The sequence below is a fragment of the Martes martes genome (assembly GCF_963455335.1).
Source record: "Martes martes genome assembly, chromosome: 4".
NCBI lineage: Eukaryota > Metazoa > Chordata > Mammalia > Carnivora > Mustelidae > Martes > Martes martes.
Genome location: NC_137891.1, coordinates 170,945,462 through 170,965,739, shown reverse-complemented (window position 1 = coordinate 170,965,739; position 20,278 = coordinate 170,945,462). Strand labels below are relative to the sequence as shown.

The 20,278-nt window shown below is 45.0% G+C and overlaps 1 protein-coding gene across 4 annotated transcripts; it reads left to right on the top strand.

Annotated features, from left to right (window-relative positions):
* Nucleotides 1–406: 406 nt before the first annotated feature.
* On the top strand, nucleotides 407–19,105 carry PPP1R8 (protein phosphatase 1 regulatory subunit 8). 4 transcript variants are annotated; one of them, XM_080802839.1, is made up of 7 exons: nucleotides 407–539; nucleotides 2,414–2,474; nucleotides 7,698–7,851; nucleotides 9,157–9,377; nucleotides 10,964–11,108; nucleotides 14,973–15,037; nucleotides 17,650–19,105. In XM_080802839.1, the coding sequence occupies exons 1-7, from the start codon at nucleotides 484–486 to the stop codon at nucleotides 18,001–18,003; spliced, it is 1,056 nt and encodes a 351-aa protein (XP_080658965.1). In that variant the 5' UTR covers nucleotides 407–483; the 3' UTR covers nucleotides 18,004–19,105. The 4 variants fall into 4 exon arrangements, with proteins under 4 accessions (XP_080658965.1, XP_080658966.1, XP_080658968.1 ...); XM_080802840.1 differs by having other exon boundaries at nucleotides 432–539; nucleotides 7,776–7,851; XM_080802841.1 differs by lacking the exon at nucleotides 7,698–7,851 and having other exon boundaries at nucleotides 488–539.
* Nucleotides 19,106–20,278: the final 1,173 nt, after the last annotated feature.

Here is a 20,278-nt window from a genome sequence, read left to right as displayed (position 1 = left end):
TAGGAAGGGGATGTAGTAGCATGCGTGCAGCTCTGCGGAGAAGAGAAACTGAGCACTCCATGCTCTGAATTCTGCTCTCTAGCTTCTCTCCAGATTGGGGTGGAAAAGCTGATGGCGCAAGCCCAGCCCAAGGACAGGGTCCCAAGACTTTATAGAGTCCAGCGGCATGTCTGGAGGAGAATACAGGGTAGACCGATACCCCTCCTTACAAGCCCCTTTCCTCAGACACTCCCCGGCCAAGGAAAGCCCTACCCTCCCGAGACTCTTCCAGAGAAGGCCAGCTGTCTCAAAACACCGAAAAAGAACTTAAAAACCACATCCCAGTCTCCACGGCGGCTAGACACGTCCTACGCGTGCGTAGATGTACGTGCGCGCGCCCGCGCGCGTGCGTACGCATGGACTGCTGGGATGCCGCCTCTCCTCTCGGGTCTTCCAGTTTCCCGGCGTGCTTAGGGCCCGCCAAATGGGAGGGGGAGACGCAAGATGGCGGCAGCCGCGAACTCCGGCTCCAGCCTCCCGCTGTTCGACTGCCCGACCTGGTGAGTGGCGGGGCGGCCAGGGTCGGAGTGGCCTGGCCCAGCCCGGCTTGGCTCGGCCTGGCAGGGCGGCTCATTTCTCGGAGCAAGCCGAACGGCTCAGAGACCCTGGAACTGATTAAGGGAGAACTGCCCGTCGGGCCGGGCGGCGTGTGGAGGAACCGGGAGCCTGGAGCCCGGGCCCAGAAACTGAGGAAACCCAGACTTGGGGGGCTCTGAGGTGCTCGCTTAGGCAGTCCCTTGGGCGATCAGCCCGTTGCCGGGGCGCTTCGGGGCCTTGGCCCCGAACTTACCCCAACTCCTGACTGAGTGCCTGGTGCTCTTGTGGAGCACCGTACCTGCCCCCCTGCTCTCTGTCCCGAGCGCGCACGAGCCCGCTTCCCGGCCCCAGCCCAAGCTCAGTGCCCCGCATCCCTCTGTCGTTGCTGCATCTCTCTTGCGGTACTTGTCTGTCTCCCGCAGACTGGAAGCGCCCTGAAGGCAGGGACGGCTCTGACCCACCTCGAAGCCGGCAGGCAGTAGTTGTTGGGATGAACCCCTTTCAACCCTTCTCAAGCTCTTGGGAACAATGGAGTAATTTAATTTAGTCTTTGAGCAGGGTACAAGATGAATACATATGAATTGCCTTGCAAGGAGACCCATCCGAGGGAGAGCTGTTTCTGCTGTAGCTCATCACAGTTTATGCATTATTTCTATCTCTTTCCCTTTATAGTGAGCTCCTCAAGGGCAAGGGCTGTCTGATTCATCTTCCTGTTCCTAGCTCCTAGGCCTAAGCCAGGCACATAGTAGGAGTTCAGAAAGGATGTTGTGGATGTAACATTTAACACTCCTTTCCCTGTTTTCCGTACAAAATGAGCTTCTGTCCAGTACACTATCCTTTCAACTACGGTAGAGGAGTTGGGGCAGGATTGTGAGATGACTGTGTTGCATCTTCGGTTAGATGGATGAGGATGCATTGTGTGTGCGCGTGCAAATGTAGGGGCTCTGGCAAGATTGTTCTTTCTTCAGACTTAAAAGGAGCAAAGACCAGAAGCAAGTAAAAGGGTGGCCGTTTTCTGGGTCCCTCTGCATTTTTGTAGCACCTAGTTGTTTCAGTCTACAAATTGTATGCCTATTTTGGTCCCTCGCTGCATTGATTTCAGAAGTTGGACCAGGACTTAAACTTAGAGTTAGAAGAGACTAATTGAGATCACCTACCATTTCCTCAGAGTCTGGTATGTACCAGGCACTGTTTGGTGTTTTGACTTATATGTCTCCCCCATGAATGGTGTTATAAGAAATATAGAGAACAGTTCCTTAAACATGCCATTGTAGGGAGTCCTGTTCAAAAGTGACAAACATCTCTTGTATTTATTGGTACCTGGTTTTATGGGCATGCTTTTGGATTGCGCTAGCTCCCTATAATTATACACCTCTGATTTGGTCTCAAGAGCTCAGGACAGTACCCTCTGTTTATTCTGTGATGAGACTAATCTTGATCAGACCCAATCACCAACTGATTCATTCTACCTTTATAGGGTATTAGTGGTAGTGGTAAATCTTAGATTCAAACTCCAAGTAACCAAACTACCCTAGCTGTAGTACTTGGGCTCTCTGTGCTGCTTTTTCTCTGAGGTTGATATCCAGTGTTAAAATATAGGTTTCTTTGGTGCTGCTCTAAATACAGATCCAGTAAAGTCTGTTTTAGAGCAATTGAATCACTGGGGAAGTGTCAAATGTAGAAAGGAGCTGTAATACCAGTGAAGTAGATGACATTTCTGCTTGAACATGAACTAATTATAGGCTGGTAGAAGAGCTGCATTGTTGAATGGGACGGTGATTGTAAATGGCATTTACAAACTCATCCTGAAAATGCTGTTCTCACTCTTATTTTTCAGGGCAGGTAAACCCCCACCTGGTTTACATCTGGATGTAGTCAAAGGAGACAAGCTAATTGAGGTATGGAAGTACTTGTCTTCCCTTTTTTTCTCGTCACACTAAACATTTTTGCCAATGACTCACTTTTCCACCCCCTCTCCTGTGCTTTGTTTTCCACCAGTGCTACTTTCGTTCATCCTGATTTTTTTTTTTTCCTATTAAAAGCTCATGGTGATATAACACATTCAAACCTGGTATATCCCACAGACACTCATTTTTTTGTGACTTTTCTCACCTTCCAAATGAAGGATTTTAATTGATCATAAGCTTATGGGTCCCTATGAAACTGGGCTTGGGGAATTCTGTCTCTCTGAGTACATGGAGTTGTGTGGAAGTTGCAAGATATGCAGTAACTGTAGAAGAAAGTGAATGGTGTAGATTGCATTTCACTTTTAAGTTCCTTTTATGCTGAAAACTCAAACCCAAGCCCTTCAGAGAAGTACAGTAAGCTAAGACGATTGCTTAGAGAATGGCATGGTGATGAAACTCATTCATTCATTCAAAACATTTATTGAATGCTTACTGTACGCCAGTCATTGTGCTCAGCAGAGGAGGGACTACAACAGTGAACAAAACAAACGTGGTTCCTGTCCTCAAATTTTCTGGTAGGAAACACAATCACAAAAATTACATGACTATAATTGGAATAAGTACTATACAGGAAAAGTTAAGCAGAATTCCAGCTTTTATACAAGTCTTTAGAATGGACACCGCATGGAACTTCAAGAGAACATGAATTTTGATTAGCTATTACGTTCTGTAAGTTTTTTTAATCCTTATGGTGCCATTTACTTACCAAGAAATGGAGATTATGCCCCCTATGACCATGGAGTTGTGAGTTTCCATGTCTTAAGACAATTTTATGTTTGCTTACTTAGGTAGAATTTAGGTTCAAGGCCCCATTATTGAATGCAGTTGGTTTTCTTTGGTGTGTATAGTAAAGATCAAGATGTTCTGTGGTTGAAAGGCATCTGAGATCTGGGGGAGACCCAGGTGTTTTGCAAAGTATTAAGTATTAAAGTTGTGATGAATTCTGTTAATTCATCATGCCCTTAGCCAGTCACTGATAGAGGCCTTTTGTGTTGAGTTCTTCTATCTTAGAGGTTACAAAACACCTAGATTATTCAAGGAAATAATTTAGCTAAAATGTCTGTCTTTTTTACTACAGACTTCCACAGATGTAAAATATTGTTGCTAAATAGCATGAAGCTTTGAAGACATAAAGGAATTTATTTTCATACTAGAATTTAGTAAATCTTTAGTTTGTAGTAGAAAGAAAACAATGAGGCATAGCCTTAAAGCTAATATCACATTCCTTTGTGAAATAATTTATATTTTCTTTTTATTTTTTTATTTTTTATTTTTTTTTAATAATTTATATTTTCAAAGCACTAATTTGTCAAACATCCCTCTGATTACTGGTTTCTAACTGATCGTGTTCTCTTTCTTTCAGTGCTCTTAGGTACACTGAGTTGCCACACAATTGTCAAATTACAGTCCTTAGGTGCCACTATATTGTTTCTGAGGGGAATAGACCTAAGATGTGCTTATTTTTAAGGATTTAGGCAGCACTTGATACTAACCGGGCTATCTATATCCTAGCCTTGTGTCAAAGGCTTGTGATGTGTTGTGATAGCTGGGTTTAAGAAGTGCAATATTAAAACAAAAGCCATGAGTCTTTTAAGCCCAGTGTGTAAAGACACACTCTGAGTTATAACTCAGAGGCACAACTGAATAGTGTTACTAGCGAAAGCTAGGCAAGAAATTATGGTGTTACTATTGAAAGAGCAATGTATTATTTTGTTCACTTGGTATCGTTCAAGAATTAACACATTTCCTTGATTCAAAGACATACTATTACCCCCATATATTTGAACGTTCCTGTAATTGAGATACCTATTTTTTTTAAGATTTTATTTATTTATTTGACAGAGAGAGAGAGGGAGAGAACACAAGCAGGGGAAACAGCAGGCAGAGGGAGAGGGAGAAGTAGGCTTCACCACTGAACAGAGAGCCCAATGTGGGGCTCAATCATGACTGAGCCAAAGGCAAACACTTAACCCACTGAGCCACCCAGGTATCCCTTGAGATACCTTTACTAATGAATGTATATCTTTTTAATTTGGAGACCCTTTCTCCTTCCCCACCCCCGCCCCACCAGTTACCAGGAGATAACCTGGTATCTCCTTCCCCACCTGGAGATACCAGGTTAGGTGACCAGACACCTAAATCTGGTCAGTGTTATATTAGAACCCAGGAGTGGGTGATCTTACATATTACTTCCTTGAGACCAGCCTATGGGCACTGTAGTTAGCAAATTGAAGTTTTGTGCATACATAATCTATGTGCATGTAAATATAAATGAAAAATGCTGTGAGATTCAGCCTGCATAGACAGTACCTGGAAAGAACAAGATGTTGAAATTTCAAGGATCTCTCAGTTCTAAATTAATGTCTTATTTTTAACCGAAATCTTAAAACTTGGTGGTGACGTGGGATGGTTGATTGAGCTGTCAGGCTGTGGTTCAGTCTCAATGCTCCATAGTGGTACGGACCTTGCACAGGCTCTGCCAGCAGCAGATGGGCACTGCTGGACAGAGTTTCCCAGAGGTGACCCACATACCTAGACTAGTTTGAACCAATTGAGCCTTAAGACTAAGCTTGGAAGAGACTGGGTAAGTGATAGTTAAAAGAAAAATTAACAATGCGACCCATAGTACTTGTTCACTTCTTAAAATGTTCCTTGCCTTATGGTGCATTTTTTTGATGTAGGTAGAGTGAAGAAAAATATAATGTAGTGGCTAAAAGAGCTTGGACTCTGAAGTAAGATGGACCTGAATCTCTAATCCAGCTTACAAATCAGTAGTATCCCCCCTTATCCATGGTTTTGCTTCCCACCATTTCATTTACCGGCACAGCTGATCCTCCTGACATGTTGTCAGAGGTCAGTAGTGGCCTGATGCTGTGTCACAGTGTCTGTCATTCACTTCACTTCATCTCATCACATAGGCATTTTATCATCTCACATCGTCACCAGAAGGGTGAGTATAGTACAATAAAATATTCTGAGAGAGATGGCACATTCACATTCACTTTTATTGCAGTATATTGTTACAGTTCTGTTTTATTATTGTTGTTAATCTCTTACTGTGCCTAATTAATAAATTAAACTTTAGCACAGGTATGTATATATAGGAAAAGACACAGGATGTAAGGTTTGGTGTTACAGGAGGTTTCAGGCATCCGCTGGTGGTCTTGGCATGTATCCCCTGCAGATAAGGGGGCAACTACTTCGTTTAGTTGCCTGAACTTGAATATGTTAATTACTTTCTTTTGGCTCAACTTCATCATCACAGAAATAAGAATAAAAGTATCTGCCCCCTGCACAGAGTGGTTGTGGAGATGAAGGGACACAGCAGGAAATCTGGCACAGTGCATGGCACCGAAGTGTTCTGCAGTTGCTGCAGTATCCATGGGGGATATATTTCTGGATTCACAAGGGGAACACTAAAGCACGGGGGAGAATAGTGGCCCACTGTGCGTTCAGTGACACAGCCAGGAATGAAATCTAAGCCTCTTGGGTCCTACCTGGTACCATACTAACTTGACTGTTTCTCTACTCAGCTTCGTGCTATCTTCTCTTGGGGATTTTAGGAGGAGTGTAGTGTGAAATGTGAACTAGAGCTTAAGGAGACCTTGTGTGTAAAGGAAAAACACAAACATTTTCTTGAGAGGTCAAGTTACAGACTTCTGGAACTGGGAGAAGTGTAATTCATCTAGAGTTCTTCATCTGTAACAACCCACTCTACAGCCAACAAGCAAAGGCTTTACTGATTCAGGGTTAAAAGAAAGATAAGGATTGGGAGCCTAGCTGGCCCCGTTGGTGGAGCGTGCCACTCTTGATCTCGGGGTCGTGAGTTCAAGCCCTACATTGGGTGTAGGGATTACTTAAATAAAGATTAAAAAATAAATAAATAAAAGTAAGGATAATGTGAGTGTACCATAAAGCTAAAATGAGCTCAAACAATGTCCTTTATCCTTATCCTTCCTACTTATTTGATGTTGAAATGACCTTCTTTTATAAAATGATTACGATGATACTAATTGGTGACAGTTTTTTTTTTTAATGTCCTTATTTGGCAAAGTCAAAAGTTAACAGTGCTACATCAGCTCCTACTCTCCTCATAGCTTTTTTTTAAGTAATAGTTTGCTGGTCTGTGAAATCTCCTTTTATGGTATTATATTGGGTCATTCTCTAGTTTTGGGTTCTTTTTCGTGCCATAGCAGTGTCTAGAAACGTTCTAGAGCTCGTCTCTTAGAATTGTTTCAGACAGTGGCACATTGTTTACAATATTGGCATTGCAGGTCATTCTCACCTGAATTCAAATCCCAGCTCTGCTACTTAACCAGCTGGACCACCTTGGATGAGTGACTTCATCTCTTTCCATCTGTGTTCTTGTCTTTAACAATAGAGGTGATACTTGTTTCACAGAGTTGTTTTGAGAATTAGATGAGATCATGCTTAAAATGCCTAGCAGTAAATGGTCTGTCAGTCATTGTTAATCCCCATACCCTTCTAACCCAGACCTAGAAAATCTTTGCCCCATGAAGTAGTTCTGTGTTTGGACATAGCAAATACTTATTTAGAGTTAACTTAGAGTAATACTTTTTTGTGGCCAATGAAGTTGGATTTAGGTACCCATACCATGGTATGTAATGTAATTGTACTTCCTAAAGAGGGTTCCAAAAATACTCTGGGGCTATGGCAGCATGTTTAAAATACCCATAGGTGTTTACACCCCTTTCCTTTCCTCACCAGTTGTTAATATTCATCTGAATGTAGCTTTTCTGAATAGCATTCTCATTACTTTGTAGTCATGCTTTGTACTTCTTGTTTCCTGGTTGACCTAAAACTAAGATCTAGTAAAATCTTAAATTTCCAATGGGTGGAAGACAGCCACTCCCACGGGCTACATTCACCTAATAGAATTAAGAAAAGTTCTTTTTGTACCAACACAAGATATTTAACCACTGCATTTGGGGAGATTAATTACAATCCACCCCCCAAAAATGCTAGTTTATTATTCTGAGCTTTTTATCTTGAAGAATAGTGGGAAATAATTTTGTTTTCACCGTGGCAAGGAATTTTATCTACTCAAGATTTTCTGTTTACTAGATTGGAAGAATTTTTGCTGAACCCTGTTGAAACAAGATTTAAGTAATATTTAATTTAATATTTATTTAGAAACTGATTATTGATGAGAAGAAGTATTACTTATTTGGGAGAAACCCTGATTTGTGTGACTTTACCATTGACCACCAGTCTTGCTCTCGGGTCCACGCTGCCTTGGTCTACCACAAGCATCTGAAGAGAGTTTTCCTAATAGATCTCAACAGTAGTAAGTAACTCACATCTCATCCTGTTTCACACATTCCCTTTGGGGCATGTGCAAATGCTTTTTGGGTTCTTCAGTTTTGAAATCATGTTTTATTGCTCATCAAGGAAGAAGCTTGTTTGGTTTTTAAATCAGCTCTTTCTTTCTGTGATAGCTCTCATTTTCCTGAAATAATTGATGGCTAGAGAGAGAAGAGGGTTTTGGGGAGTCATTTCCTGGAATGGCAGTAGGTATATACAGAGAACAAAAAAACGTACCCAGGAACCAGGGGCTCTGGGTATTCAGGTGTTCATAGGACTGTGATAAAATTGTGGTCTGGTTTAAGCAGAAGCCATGGAAAGTTACGTTAATTTATTAGAGTAGTATTGCAGGACGTTAAAAAATACTTTGAGCAAAATTTAATTTTTTATAGTGGGTTCTTTATTCCAGCTGCATTTTGCTCTGATTACTAATAATACCAATTTTAATTCCATGAGCACACTCCGAGTAAGATTTTCATCTTTGCCAAAGATAATCCCAGAAATGCACTTGAGACTTAACTGCGTGGGGCTCTGAAGTTTTTTCAGTTTGCCCACATATCAATATAGTGTAAAATGTAAAGCCTGCTCCTGGGCTGATCATGTGCTACTCTTTCTTCCCTCCCCTAACACACACACACACACACACACACACACACACACACCTAGTGTGCTTATATAATGGCCTTGGAGAGCCTTGTCTTGTAAGTACTTACTTGCAAATTTATCACATCTTTTCTCTCCATTTTGTAACATGCAGAATGCTGACATGAGAAAACACTGAGTCTCCCCAGTAGAATTTTGGCTTATCTTGGCATACATATTGCACCTGTTTCAGCCAATGTCCTTTGTTGCCCTGGGAAAACCCAAATATAACTGCTACCAGGCCGGAAGTTCTTATTTTCCTTACACTTGGGGCTGGAGAGGTCAGACCACAGCAGTGCCTGTCTTCTGCCTTGTGGGGCATGGCTGTTCCTGGGTTAGTTCCATGCCTGCTGGACCCAGAATGAAGCCAAACCTATCTGGCAGCAGAGAGCGAGCCGTGGTCTTTGTTCTGTGGGGTAACGACAGGTCTGGAGATGTGTAAGAAATCCACTGAAGAGATTCAAGACTCAGTGAAGAGTGTCCTTTTCATTGTGACCCATGACAAGGGATGCAAAGTGGACCCAGTGCTACTTTCATTTTAAAAAGCAAAAATGATGTGCTGGGAGGAGCTACTTGCCCTTCTACAACTCAGATTGGTTTTTGTTTCTGTTTTTCTCTCTTATATTTCTGATTTGGTTATTCCCAGCACACGGCACTTTCTTGGGTCACATTCGGTTGGAACCTCACAAGCCTCAGCAGATTCCCATCGATTCCACAGTCTCGTTTGGCGCATCCACAAGGGCCTACACTCTACGTGAGAAGCCTCAGACACTGCCATCAGCTGTGAAGGGAGATGAGAAGATGGGTGGAGAGGACGATGAGCTCAAGGGCTTACTGGGGCTTCCAGAGGAGGAGACTGAGCTTGATGTAATTCTACGTCCATCTACGGTGTTGTTTTGTCTTTGGGGACTCTGGTTTTTGCAGTATGTAGCTGTTCTGTGTAGCTTGAAATGCCAGTGACTTAGCATCGGGAAGTTTTCTTGAGCGCAGTAGGGGCCTCTGCCATTTTGCCATACAGAGTGGCTAGATATGATGCACCTGGGACAGCTGTGCCGTGTGGGCTTGGTTATGTCCAGCTGGGCTTTGAGAGGAGTTCCTGTCAGACCTTCATGGTAGTCTGTGCCCCATTACTGCATGTTAGAAGCCAAGGCTGGGAGTTGGACTTTTCTAGAGCTGCCCTGTCCAGTGTGGTAGCTACTAACCACATTTCTGGTCCTCAGTAGTCAACATGTGGCTAGTGACTACCATATTGAATGACAAGGATATAGAACATTTCTGTCACCCAGAAAGTTCTGTTAGTCAGCACAGGCTTAGAGAGACTGAAGCTTTTGTTCATTTACATTACTTTTTTGGATATGGTTCAAAAGGCCTAAGAATCTCTGAGTAGAACTAGATTGCTTTTGGTCTTATGGACCTAGCTGCCCCAAAGGCCGTGAATTTACAGGATGTGATTTTAAAGTGCTAAAATTGTCCTTTTCTAGAGGCTAGCCACAGTGGTTTATGAATTGGCTGCTGTCCTTAACATGTCCGTCACTGCACTGGTGTGACCAGTCTATTCACGTAGACCAAATGCCAGCATGTCCTCAGCCATCCTCATGCATTTACCTCTTGTTCATCAGGGCAGTTTCCCGGCCCTTAGGGAAAAAAGCACAACAAAAATCTTATCATTTAGAAGTTAATTGTTCTAAAAAAGTGGCCTCGTAGCCAGGCACCTTGCTGAGAGCCACTCTTGCCCATCTCTCCTCCACATTGCTTCCCTGCTTCCTCTTTTAAGTTTAGTTTGTTAGGTCTGCCCTGGGTGTTCCTTCTCAAGACTTTTGGAGCTTCTCAGACTGCAGTGCAGATTGGAATAAGTCCAGGGAATTGGGAAGAGGCAAGCAGCAGTGCTGAGGCCAAGTTAATCATTGAAATAGATGGGTGGTTATGAATAGAAATGGGGCCATACACAGGGCCGGGTTGCGACAAAGTATTACTGCCAAATATTAAGTGCTCTGGCCCTGTCCTTCTGAGCTTCAGTGGGGAGAGCTGCTCGGAAAGATGCTGTCAGTTGCCCTCTCTCATCTCTGTTTCATTACTTTAAGGCAGTTCGTAGAGTTCCTCCCAGTCACATTCTTTAATTCTCAGCATGAAGACATGATAGTCTTTTCCCCCCAAAACAGAACCTCATCTCAGGGATATTTGCACAGATGACCTGTTCTCAACTCAAGGTTCTTCACCTCCTTTTGACCATCACTGCCCCACTAGTCAGGATGTTCCATATTTTGTCGAAAGAGGCTTTTTAATAGAAGCAGTCTAAGGCCAGTAATGAGTTTTTTCTGAATACAAAAGAGAAACTTGTTTGCCTGGAGAAGTTAATGTTCGCTCCTAAAGCCTTCTTGCCCTTTATTTAGCTCTATATTCTTCAGATTCCCTGTGTACTGACTCCTGTCTGTCTTGTGTGAACCCTGGCCTAGAACCTGACAGAGTTCAACACTGCCCACAACAAGCGGATTTCCACCCTGACCATTGAGGAGGGGAATCTTGACATTCAGAGACCAAAGAGGAAGAGGAAGAACTCGAGGGTGACTTTCAGTGAGGATGATGAGATCATCAACCCAGGTGAGGTGTCTTTCTAGCTTCTTCCGATGACAAAGCTGTGACTTCAGAGAATAGTGTGCACAATGTGTAGGCTGGTTGTAATGTTTCTCAACAAGGTGTAGGATAACCCGTGCTATATTAAGGAATGAGAATTCTTACAGGTCACTGATGGTGTGCCCTCTAGCCCTCAAGCATCATGCAGTTGCAGTGTGAGAGAAATAGCGGAGGGGCCTATGTAATTCAGTAAACAGAGCCAGGCTCTAATTCCCACCTGCTGATCCAGTAGGTCGGTGTCACAGTGGAGGCTGAAGAAGAGTTGTTTGTTGTGTTTTACCTCAGAGTAGACCATTACTTTCTTTGTGGAATTCTGAGTGTGAGTGGTAACTCTAAGATTGGAGAGCCTTCTGCTGCCACCATTAGGTGCACTAAAGACTTGCTTCTCTGTAAGGAAGTAATGTGTAGAGAGTTTGTATGGCAGTGTCAGCAAGATGAGAGTATCTTGTTTATGGGAAGGCCACCACTTCCACCAGTTTGTTCCATCATTCAACATCCATTTCTTGGGCTCACATTGTACGTCAAGTACCTGGTAGGTAGATGACATTGAGCCAGGAGGCATCATTTGTATGATGAGGATGAATTTGAGATTCTGAAAACCTTGTTAGAAATCAGTCTCAAAAAAAGAAAAGAAAAGAAAAGAAATCATTCTCAATGGATAGAAACAAGGATCCCAAACTAATAAGTTGCTTTTACTTCCCAAAGGAAATACAGTGAGAATAACTTTCAGGTCCTGCATTTAGGTTAAAAAATACCAGTTATTTCAATGGAGAGGATCCGTCCCAGTGACAGCTCATGAAAAAGATCTAGGGAGTTCAGTTGATTGAATGAGTCATCACGGGCATCTGGAAACTAAGCAGGTGCTTAGTTCATAGAAGAGTAGGGGACAGTAACCCCACTCATCTGCGTTCTGAGCAGAACTCACCCGGACAGGTTACCAAATGCAAGCACAGCCTCAACCCTCGAATGTGTTGTGTAGTTCCTGAGGGAGGAGGAGACGCAGAGCTATGAAAGACTGTCCCCCAAATGCTGAGAATGGGGGGGGGGTCCATGCTTGAGGAGGCACGGCTGCTGTAGTTGGATATTTGTGGGGCTGACGTTAGGAAGGAAGGAGTAGGCAAACCTAGAGCCAGTGAATAGCAAGTATTTGGCTCAGCATAAACAAACAACAAATCCTTCTTATATTTAGAAGAAGAATAAAAAAGAGCTGTATGAAAGATCCAGACATTCGTTTGGTGTGTGAAGTAGAGGGTTACTATCCAAGCAGTGAGTGCCCAGTGGAAGTGTTCAGGCAGGGGCTGGGTGACCAGTTGGGAAAACTTAATTCTGGGCCCCAGAACCTATTGAATAAGAATTCCTAGGGGTTGGACCTAGAAATTTTATAGTTTTAAACAAGCTCTTTTTTCGTACTGATGAACAGCCAAATCCAGCAATTTGGGAATCACTGGACTAGTCGGTCTTTTTTTTTTAAGATTTTATTTATTTGACAGAGAGAGAGATATCACAAGCAGGCAGAGAGGCAGGTAGAGAGAGAGGGGGAAGCAGGCTCTCCGCTGAGCAGAGAGCCCGATGTGGGGCTCGATCCCAGGACCCTGAGACCACGACCCGAGCCGAAGGCAGAGGCTTAACCCACTGAGCCACCCAGGCACCCCTGGACTAGTCAGTCTTTTAAATCCCCTTTAGAACTCAGGGTCTGGTCTGCTCTGTTTTTCTCCTTGAAAATTATTGCCCTGGGGGGCAACTGAGTGACTCAGTTAAGCATCCCATTCTTGGATGTGGCTCAGGTTGTGTTCTCAGGATTGTGGGATCAAGCCCCTTCTTGGGCTCTGTGCTGAGCGTGGAGTCTGCTGGAGTTTCTCTCTCTGTCTCTGTCTGCCCTTCCCCTTGTATGCTTATGCGGTCGCTCCCTCTTCCTCTCAAATAAATAAATAGTTTTTTAAAATTTTTTTAAAAAGAAGAAATCATTTCTGTGGAGTGAAATGTATATTCAGACAGAGCCCAGCATAACGGTTAAGAGGACCTGGGTTTGAAATGGACCTCTTCACTTAGTATAAGCTCTGTGACCTTGACCAAGTGACTTAACAGATATCAGCCTCACAGGATTGGTGCGGAGGCTGAATGATTAATCCATGTATAAATACTTTAGATCAGCGCTCAGCACTCAGTAAGCCACTGACAAATGTTAGTCATGATCCCCGCTGTCATCAAGCCCGGCTTTTGCATTTTATCCATGCCACCGTTCCTGTACCAGAAGTAGACGTAGTAGCAGAGAGCTTCGAGGAGCAGAGATCTCATGGAATGGGTGTATCCTCTTTCTTGGAGTGGAGTGGCTAGAGATGGGGAGAGGGTGAGAGGCCCTAGCACTGTTCAGCCAGCGCAGCACAGGACGGGGTCCCCCAGAGAGTGAGCCTGCCCCTCTGCAGGCCTGTTGCACACGTTGGGTGCATACCCCATGAGCCAGCCCAAGCTGCTCTTCTGCTTCATGTCGCTTGCCTTGCTGAAGGGATGGTTGGAACAGGGCTCCCATGGGGATGAGGAAAAAGGTAAGGAAGAAAGCTTTTCTTAGAGACCTTGTCTCTTTCCTAATGAGCCTGGATATCTTTCCTTCTTTCCTCTATATAAAAGTCATTCATTTGTTCGTTCACTGAGCAAAGACTGGTTGTGAATGCAATTTCAGGGTCTCTTGTTTGGAGGCATCGTAATATGTGATAAACCAGACTTATTAAATAAACCAGGGATTAATTACTCAAATACTGAATCTTTGTTCAAAGGGATTCATAGGAGTGTTTCTTTGAATAGCAGACACCCTCTTTGCATTTAAAATAAGCTGTACAGCCCCTATTAGGGAAACAGTTCCTTTCCCACCCATATATTAAGACAAAGGGCGCATGGAGTCATTTTTTCAGTAACGATAGTAAGTCTGCCCGCCTTTTTCCACACCCTCAGCCTTTAGCGAGAAAGGTCCTGTTAATCCAAGGTGATCCAGGCCAGTCGTCCCCTGTGTGCTCCAGGAACACTATCTTACACCCCTCCATTATGTTGTAGCCTATGTTTTTCAGCTGTGAACTTCTTAAAGGCGGGACAGTATCTTGCTCTTTATTTCCATGCTTGATGTCCAGTAAATGAGGCATGAGAGAGTTACTGCAGGCATGTCCCTTCCTTGGTCTTAGCACTTTCTTCCTGCAGTGAATGAGGCTAGAGCCAATAGTGTGTGTGTACCCTGTGAAAAGGGGGCTGCTCTCCACCCTGCCTGAATACTGGGCCTCAGCTCCTTTAGTAAGTCTTGATTGTATACAGTTGTTCAGGTCACAAGGCCGGGTTAACTAGGAAGCCCTGAGCCTGAATCCTATTTCTGGTGTTTGCTAAGAGCGTGCACTGGCAAGGTACGTGGTGTGTGATCCCTTCCCATATGTCATTGTGTTATCACTAGCGTGGGGTTGACGAAATCTGCTCTTCGGTTTCTCCCTTCAAAGAGAGACGTATATGGAATGGAAAAGAACTTGGGAAAGGCAGTACAGCACAGTGGTCCAAAGCCCAGGCCTGTTTCTGGCCGCTTGGACGCGAACCCTGGTCCCTCCACTCCCCAGCAGGGTGACTGGACCAGGCACTTCACCCCTGCAGGCCCAAGCATGTCTGTTAGGTGCTAACTGGTAGTGCGTGCCTTGTGGGGTTGTGAGGGTTTAACACAGTGCCAGAACTGAGTAAGCACTTGAAGCGTTCACTGCATTTTACTGTTTCGATACAAGTTGCAATTACTTCGTTTGCATTGGTCCTCTTCCCTTAATCTTTCCAGCAGAGCATCACACTAACCCAATCTTGTGTCTTCTGCAGAGGATGTGGATCCCTCAGTCGGTCGCTTCCGGAACATGGTGCAGACTGCAGTGGTCCCAGTCAAGGTAGGAAGCATGTTGTAACAGTATTTAAATGCCATACAGTCTGGTTTAAAAACCCCACTCTTTTATGTGTAGGTAAGTGTTCATTGTGTGCTTAATTTTAAAACACATTCTTTGCTTTTCATCATGTGGAAATACTTTCATTCCACCTGAATCTAGGGGATCCTGGAGTGCCATAGAAAGACCGCAGGTGACTGGCCAGCTTGATGCTGTGTGTAAATTGTGGTACACTGGGAGTCTGTAAGTTTACCTCCCAGCAGGGTGCAGAGAGACCCGCTTTTCTTTAGCCTTGCCCTTCTGACTCCAAGTAAGCTAATCGGGGAGGAAGAGGCATTGTTGCATTTCTGCATGGCCTCTCCAGCTTTGGCCGTGCCTTTGTTTTGTGATTGGGAATGGCATGGATAGGAAAGACAGCCCAGATGTGGATTAGGCTGAAAGGTCAGATGTGTTGAAGAGCCGGGAGATAGAAGTTACAGAGATGGTCTCATTGCTCAACACGTGGAGAAACTATGACCGCTCGGACTGTCCAAAGGGAGCAGATGGCCCCTTGAAGCAGTGAGATCCCTGTGAATTAGAGATGTTCAAGAAGTGATTGGAAGATGGTCAGAGGTATGATAGAAAGTTTTATTTTAAAAAAAGTCTTTAGGGGTGACTGGATGGCCCAGTTGGTTAACCGTCTGCCTTCGGCTCAGGTCATGATCCCAGGGTCCAGGGATTGAGACCCACATTGGCCTCTCTGCCTCATCGGAGAGTCTGCTTCTCCTTCTCCCACTCCCTCTGCTTATGCTTGCACTTTCTCTTGCTCTCTCTCAAATAAAATCTTTTTTTAAAAAAAAGATCTTTAGGGGAACCTGGGTGGCTCAGTGGGTTAAGCCGCTGCCTTCGGCTCAGGTCATGCTCTCAGGGTCCTGGGATCGAGTCCCGCATCGGGCTCTCTGCTCAGCGGGGAGCCTGCTTCCCTCTCTCCCTCTCTCTCTGCCTGCCTCTCTGTCTACTGTGATCTCTCTCTGTCAAATAAATAAATAAAATCTTTAAAAAAAAAAAAAAAAAAAAGATCTTTAGGAGTGCCTGGGTGGCTCAGTCAGTTCTAAGTGTCCAGCTCTTGATCTCAGCTCAGGTCTTGATCTCACGATTCATTGTGAGTTCAAGCCCTGAGTTGGGTTCCATGTTGGGTGTGGAGCCCGCTTAAAAAAAAAAAATCTTGGGGCACCTAGGTGGCTTAGTTGGTTGGGTGTCTGCCTTTGGCTCAGGTCATGATCCCAGGGTCCTGGCTGAGTGGGGAATCTGCATCTCCCTATCCCTCTGCTGCTCCCCGTCCTTGTGCACATGCACTCTCTCTGTCTCTCTCTCGGTGTCAAATAAATAAACTCTTTGAAAAATAAAAAAATAAAAAAATCTTCAGACTGCAATAGACTACACTGATTATCTATGTCAAGTTTTTGGTTAGTCTTTTTTAATCCAAAAGGGGTAGAGGGTTGAGGGGGATCTTTCGTGAATGTTCATAAATGTGAAAAAGTACTAGAGGGAATGTTTCTCTGCATCTCCGTAGCATTTATGTCACATTTCTCCTAGAGTTCTTTTCTCTCTTTTTGCTTCTTCCTTTGGAATGTTCTCTTATCATTCCAGTATAAAACCAGGGGCTCCTGGGTGGCTCATTTGGTTAAGAGTACTTTTGATTGTGGCTCAGGTCATGATCTTAGGGCTGTGGAATTGAGCCCTGCTTCTGGCTCCGTGCAGGCATGGAGCCTGCTTAAGATTCCCTCTCTCTCTGTACCCCTCCCCCGCTAAGAAAAAAATACAAAACCAGCAAGGGGCACCTGGCTGACTCAGTCAGTAGAGCATGTGACTCGATCTTGGGGTTGTGAGTTTTGAGCCCCACTTTGGGTGTAGAGATTACTTAAAAAAAAAAAAAGGCGTAAAACCAGCAGATATTTTTACTTCTTTGTCAGTTTTATTATAAATTACATACAATAAATTGCGCATATTTTAAGTGTATAGTTTGAGTTTTGACAAATGTATGCGCATGGGTAGCCACCATTATTCTAATTATATAGATTAGAAACCTCAGAAAGTTCCCTTATGTCCCCCTTGCTGTCAGTTCCCCCCACTCTCAGCCCCAGGCACGCAGTAGACTACTTTGCATCACTACAGATTTGTTTTGCTCTCAGAGTAATGTTCAAAAATCGAGCTGTCAGTATGAAGATACTAGCTTTTTACTTAAATTCTTATTACCACCTAATAACACCTCTGCTTCCTAAAAGGGTATTTTAACAACAGAAGAGAGGAAGGCTATGACTATAGGAAAAAGAGTAGTCACTTAAACTGGATAGGTTTGCTTTATGAAAAGCTCATGCATTGTCCTCATTTTTCTTAGCGTGACATAGGATGGTGAACCCTTTTTGGGCAGTGGTGTTCGGGAGCCATCGTGTTAGACAATGACCGTCTGGTCTCTTCAAATCCTGAGACTTTAGGACAGTGAAATAGGTTGTTTGGGAAACAAAACAAGCTAGAGGGTTGGGGGCCTTCTCCCAGTTTTCTAGGGCTGGAATAGAAAAGGCTAACTAACACCTTCTTGTGCCTCACCTCTTGCTTCCTCTGTTCCTTATGAACTACAGAAGAAGCGGGTGGAAGGCCCTGGCTCCCTAGGCCTGGAGGAGTCGGGGAGCAGGCGCATGCAGAACTTTGCCTTCAGTGGAGGACTCTACGGGGGCCTGCCCCCCACGCACAGTGAAGCCGGCTCCCAGCCACATGGCATCCACGGGACAGCACTCATCGGGGGCTTGCCCATGCCATACCCGAACCTCGCCCCTGACGTGGACTTGACTCCCGTCGTGCCGTCAGCAGTGAACATGAACCCTGCACCCAACCCTGCGGTCTATAACCCCGAAGCCGTCAACGAACCCAAGAAGAAGAAATATGCAAAAGAGGCTTGGCCGGGCAAGAAGCCCACACCTTCCTTACTGATTTGATATTTTTGGTCATGGAGAAGGGTGGGATTGGGTGGGAATTGGGTGGAAGGGTGAGGGGGGAGCTAATGAACTAGGGAGAAAACTTTCCATGTGTGCGGTCTCGTCTTTCAGAATGTCTCCTGGGGCCCTAACCATGTACTATTAAAGCTGGGGAGTAGCCCATAAAGACCTGTCTTCAGAACACTTCGAGTGTAGAGCAGTGTTTCATATTTCCTGCCAAGTAGGCTGCCCTGGCTCTTTCCCAGGCCTTCCATGACCTCCTTTTTCTGTTCTCCCTCATTTTAGGGTCATTTTGATTTAAAGTCATGTACTCTGAGGGAGATTCCAGGCCCTCAGGTGGGATCTCGAGCCATGGCGCTGGCAGCGGCATCAGGAGCCTGTGGGTCCAGCAGCCTGATTTCTGTTGACTTTCCTTGCAAGTCCCAGATAGCAAAGGGGTTGCCATGGATCCCAGGTCGATCAGAAGGGGGTTTAGAATTCTTCAGTTAAGCTAAGGTTTCAACTCAGAAATGTTTGCCTAGGTCACTGGTTTTGAGGTCCAATAGTTAGGCTTTTTTCCTCTTTTGTCCTTTCTGTTGGAATGAGAACATTTTGATTTTCCTTCATCTGTGACCAGTGCCATAGACACGGATAGGTTAGCTAAACTTACAGTATTGTTGGAACTTTACCTGTTTCTCTCGTCACACCTGAGTACTCTACTTCCCGAAGTTTCTCGTTTGATTCCAGAGTACTGTCCTCCACTTGCTAAAGCCTTGCTTTCCTTTTCAAGTGTGTTGTGAAGGTAATTTTTTAAGGATATGACCAGTCAGAGCAGCAATTCCATTAAAAAGGAAAAGATTACTTTGCAAATATCTGATGTCTTTAAGAGGACATTTTTAAATGTTGGTTCAGCGGCTCTCCCCTCCTTCACTGAGAGCTCTCATAACCCAGAGCTCCAGGACTGGGCCCAGCTAACAAACCTAGGAGACGAAGGTAGCAAACAGTGATACGAGCTTTGTACAGAGATTTGTACATTTGTGTAATAGGCCTTTTCACGCTTTATGTGTAGCTTTTTACCTGTAACCTTTATTACATTGTAAATTAAACGTACCTTTTGTCATTCGTGCCGGCTGTGATTGGGTCGCCGTCAGGATTCCGGCTGCTGTCCGAGCAGCAGAGGTAGGGTGGATGGGCTTGGGAGGCGCTGCTCTGGCCCTGTTTTATGACCACAAATAAAGATGCCCCCTGCCGAAATTCTCATTAGAGATTCCAGTTCCCCGACTGGAGCCTCACTGAACAAAGTGGGGTAAGAGGTGCCTGCTGCCCTTCTTCGGGAGGCAGAATCGTGCGACGGACGTGGGGAGACCCGGCCTCAGGCCACGGGTGCCTGGTGGGCACTGCTCCAGCCTGGCTGCCTGTGCTCTGGCTCCAGCCGCTCACCTGGGGAGGTCTGTACCCACGACCTTGGATGCGGGGAGTGACTTTGCTGAAGATGCCAAGTGGTTTCCAGATCCCTTGGGTTGAGAGTGCGGACCAGGGGCAGGAGTAGCCTGCAGAAGAAGAGGGGTCCGTAAGATCCCAGCTGTGTAAGAAGCTGACTTCTTAGCTGCCTTCTATAAAAATGAGGGTCCTCGTCTTAGGGCGCCTTCGCCTGTAGTGAAGGTGACCGTCCGTGCTGGTCACAGCCCCTCACCAAGCCCCTGTCTACCCTGCCCACCATTTACATCAAGTCATTTCATTTCCATAGCCCTAAGGAGGAGCCTGTTTTTATCCCCACTTTACAGGTGAGAAAACAGACAAGACAAACCTCCCCCTGATCGCACTGTAGCGAAACTCCAGCCTGAATCCGGAACCTGAGCGCGGGCTTACGCAGCCTCCAGGGCGGAGGTGACAGATGTGCTGGGCAGCCTGTACCTCTGTTCGGGGCTAGGTTGGTTAAGAAGTTTAAAAAAAGTTTCCCAAACTGGACAACTCACTGGATGCTACATTAAAGGGTTTAGATGTAGTCGAGATGATTAAGTAAACCCTTGCAGGTTTCAGAATTTTAGTTGGGGGCTGGGGGTTGGGGACTCGCAGTGTCGTCTCAGAGAAGGCTCAGCAGAGAATATCCAAGCCTGACAAGATACTGTAAGGACCCGTTTGACTTCAGTGGAAGTAGGACCGGCTTAATCCGGTAGTTCCTGACAGAAGGAGGTGTGTGTGGGGGGAAACCGGCCCCTCCGCACCATGCTTCTAAGTCATTCCAGTCGTGTCCTAGCACTTCTCAGAGATGAGCACCACGGAAAGGGACTCAGTT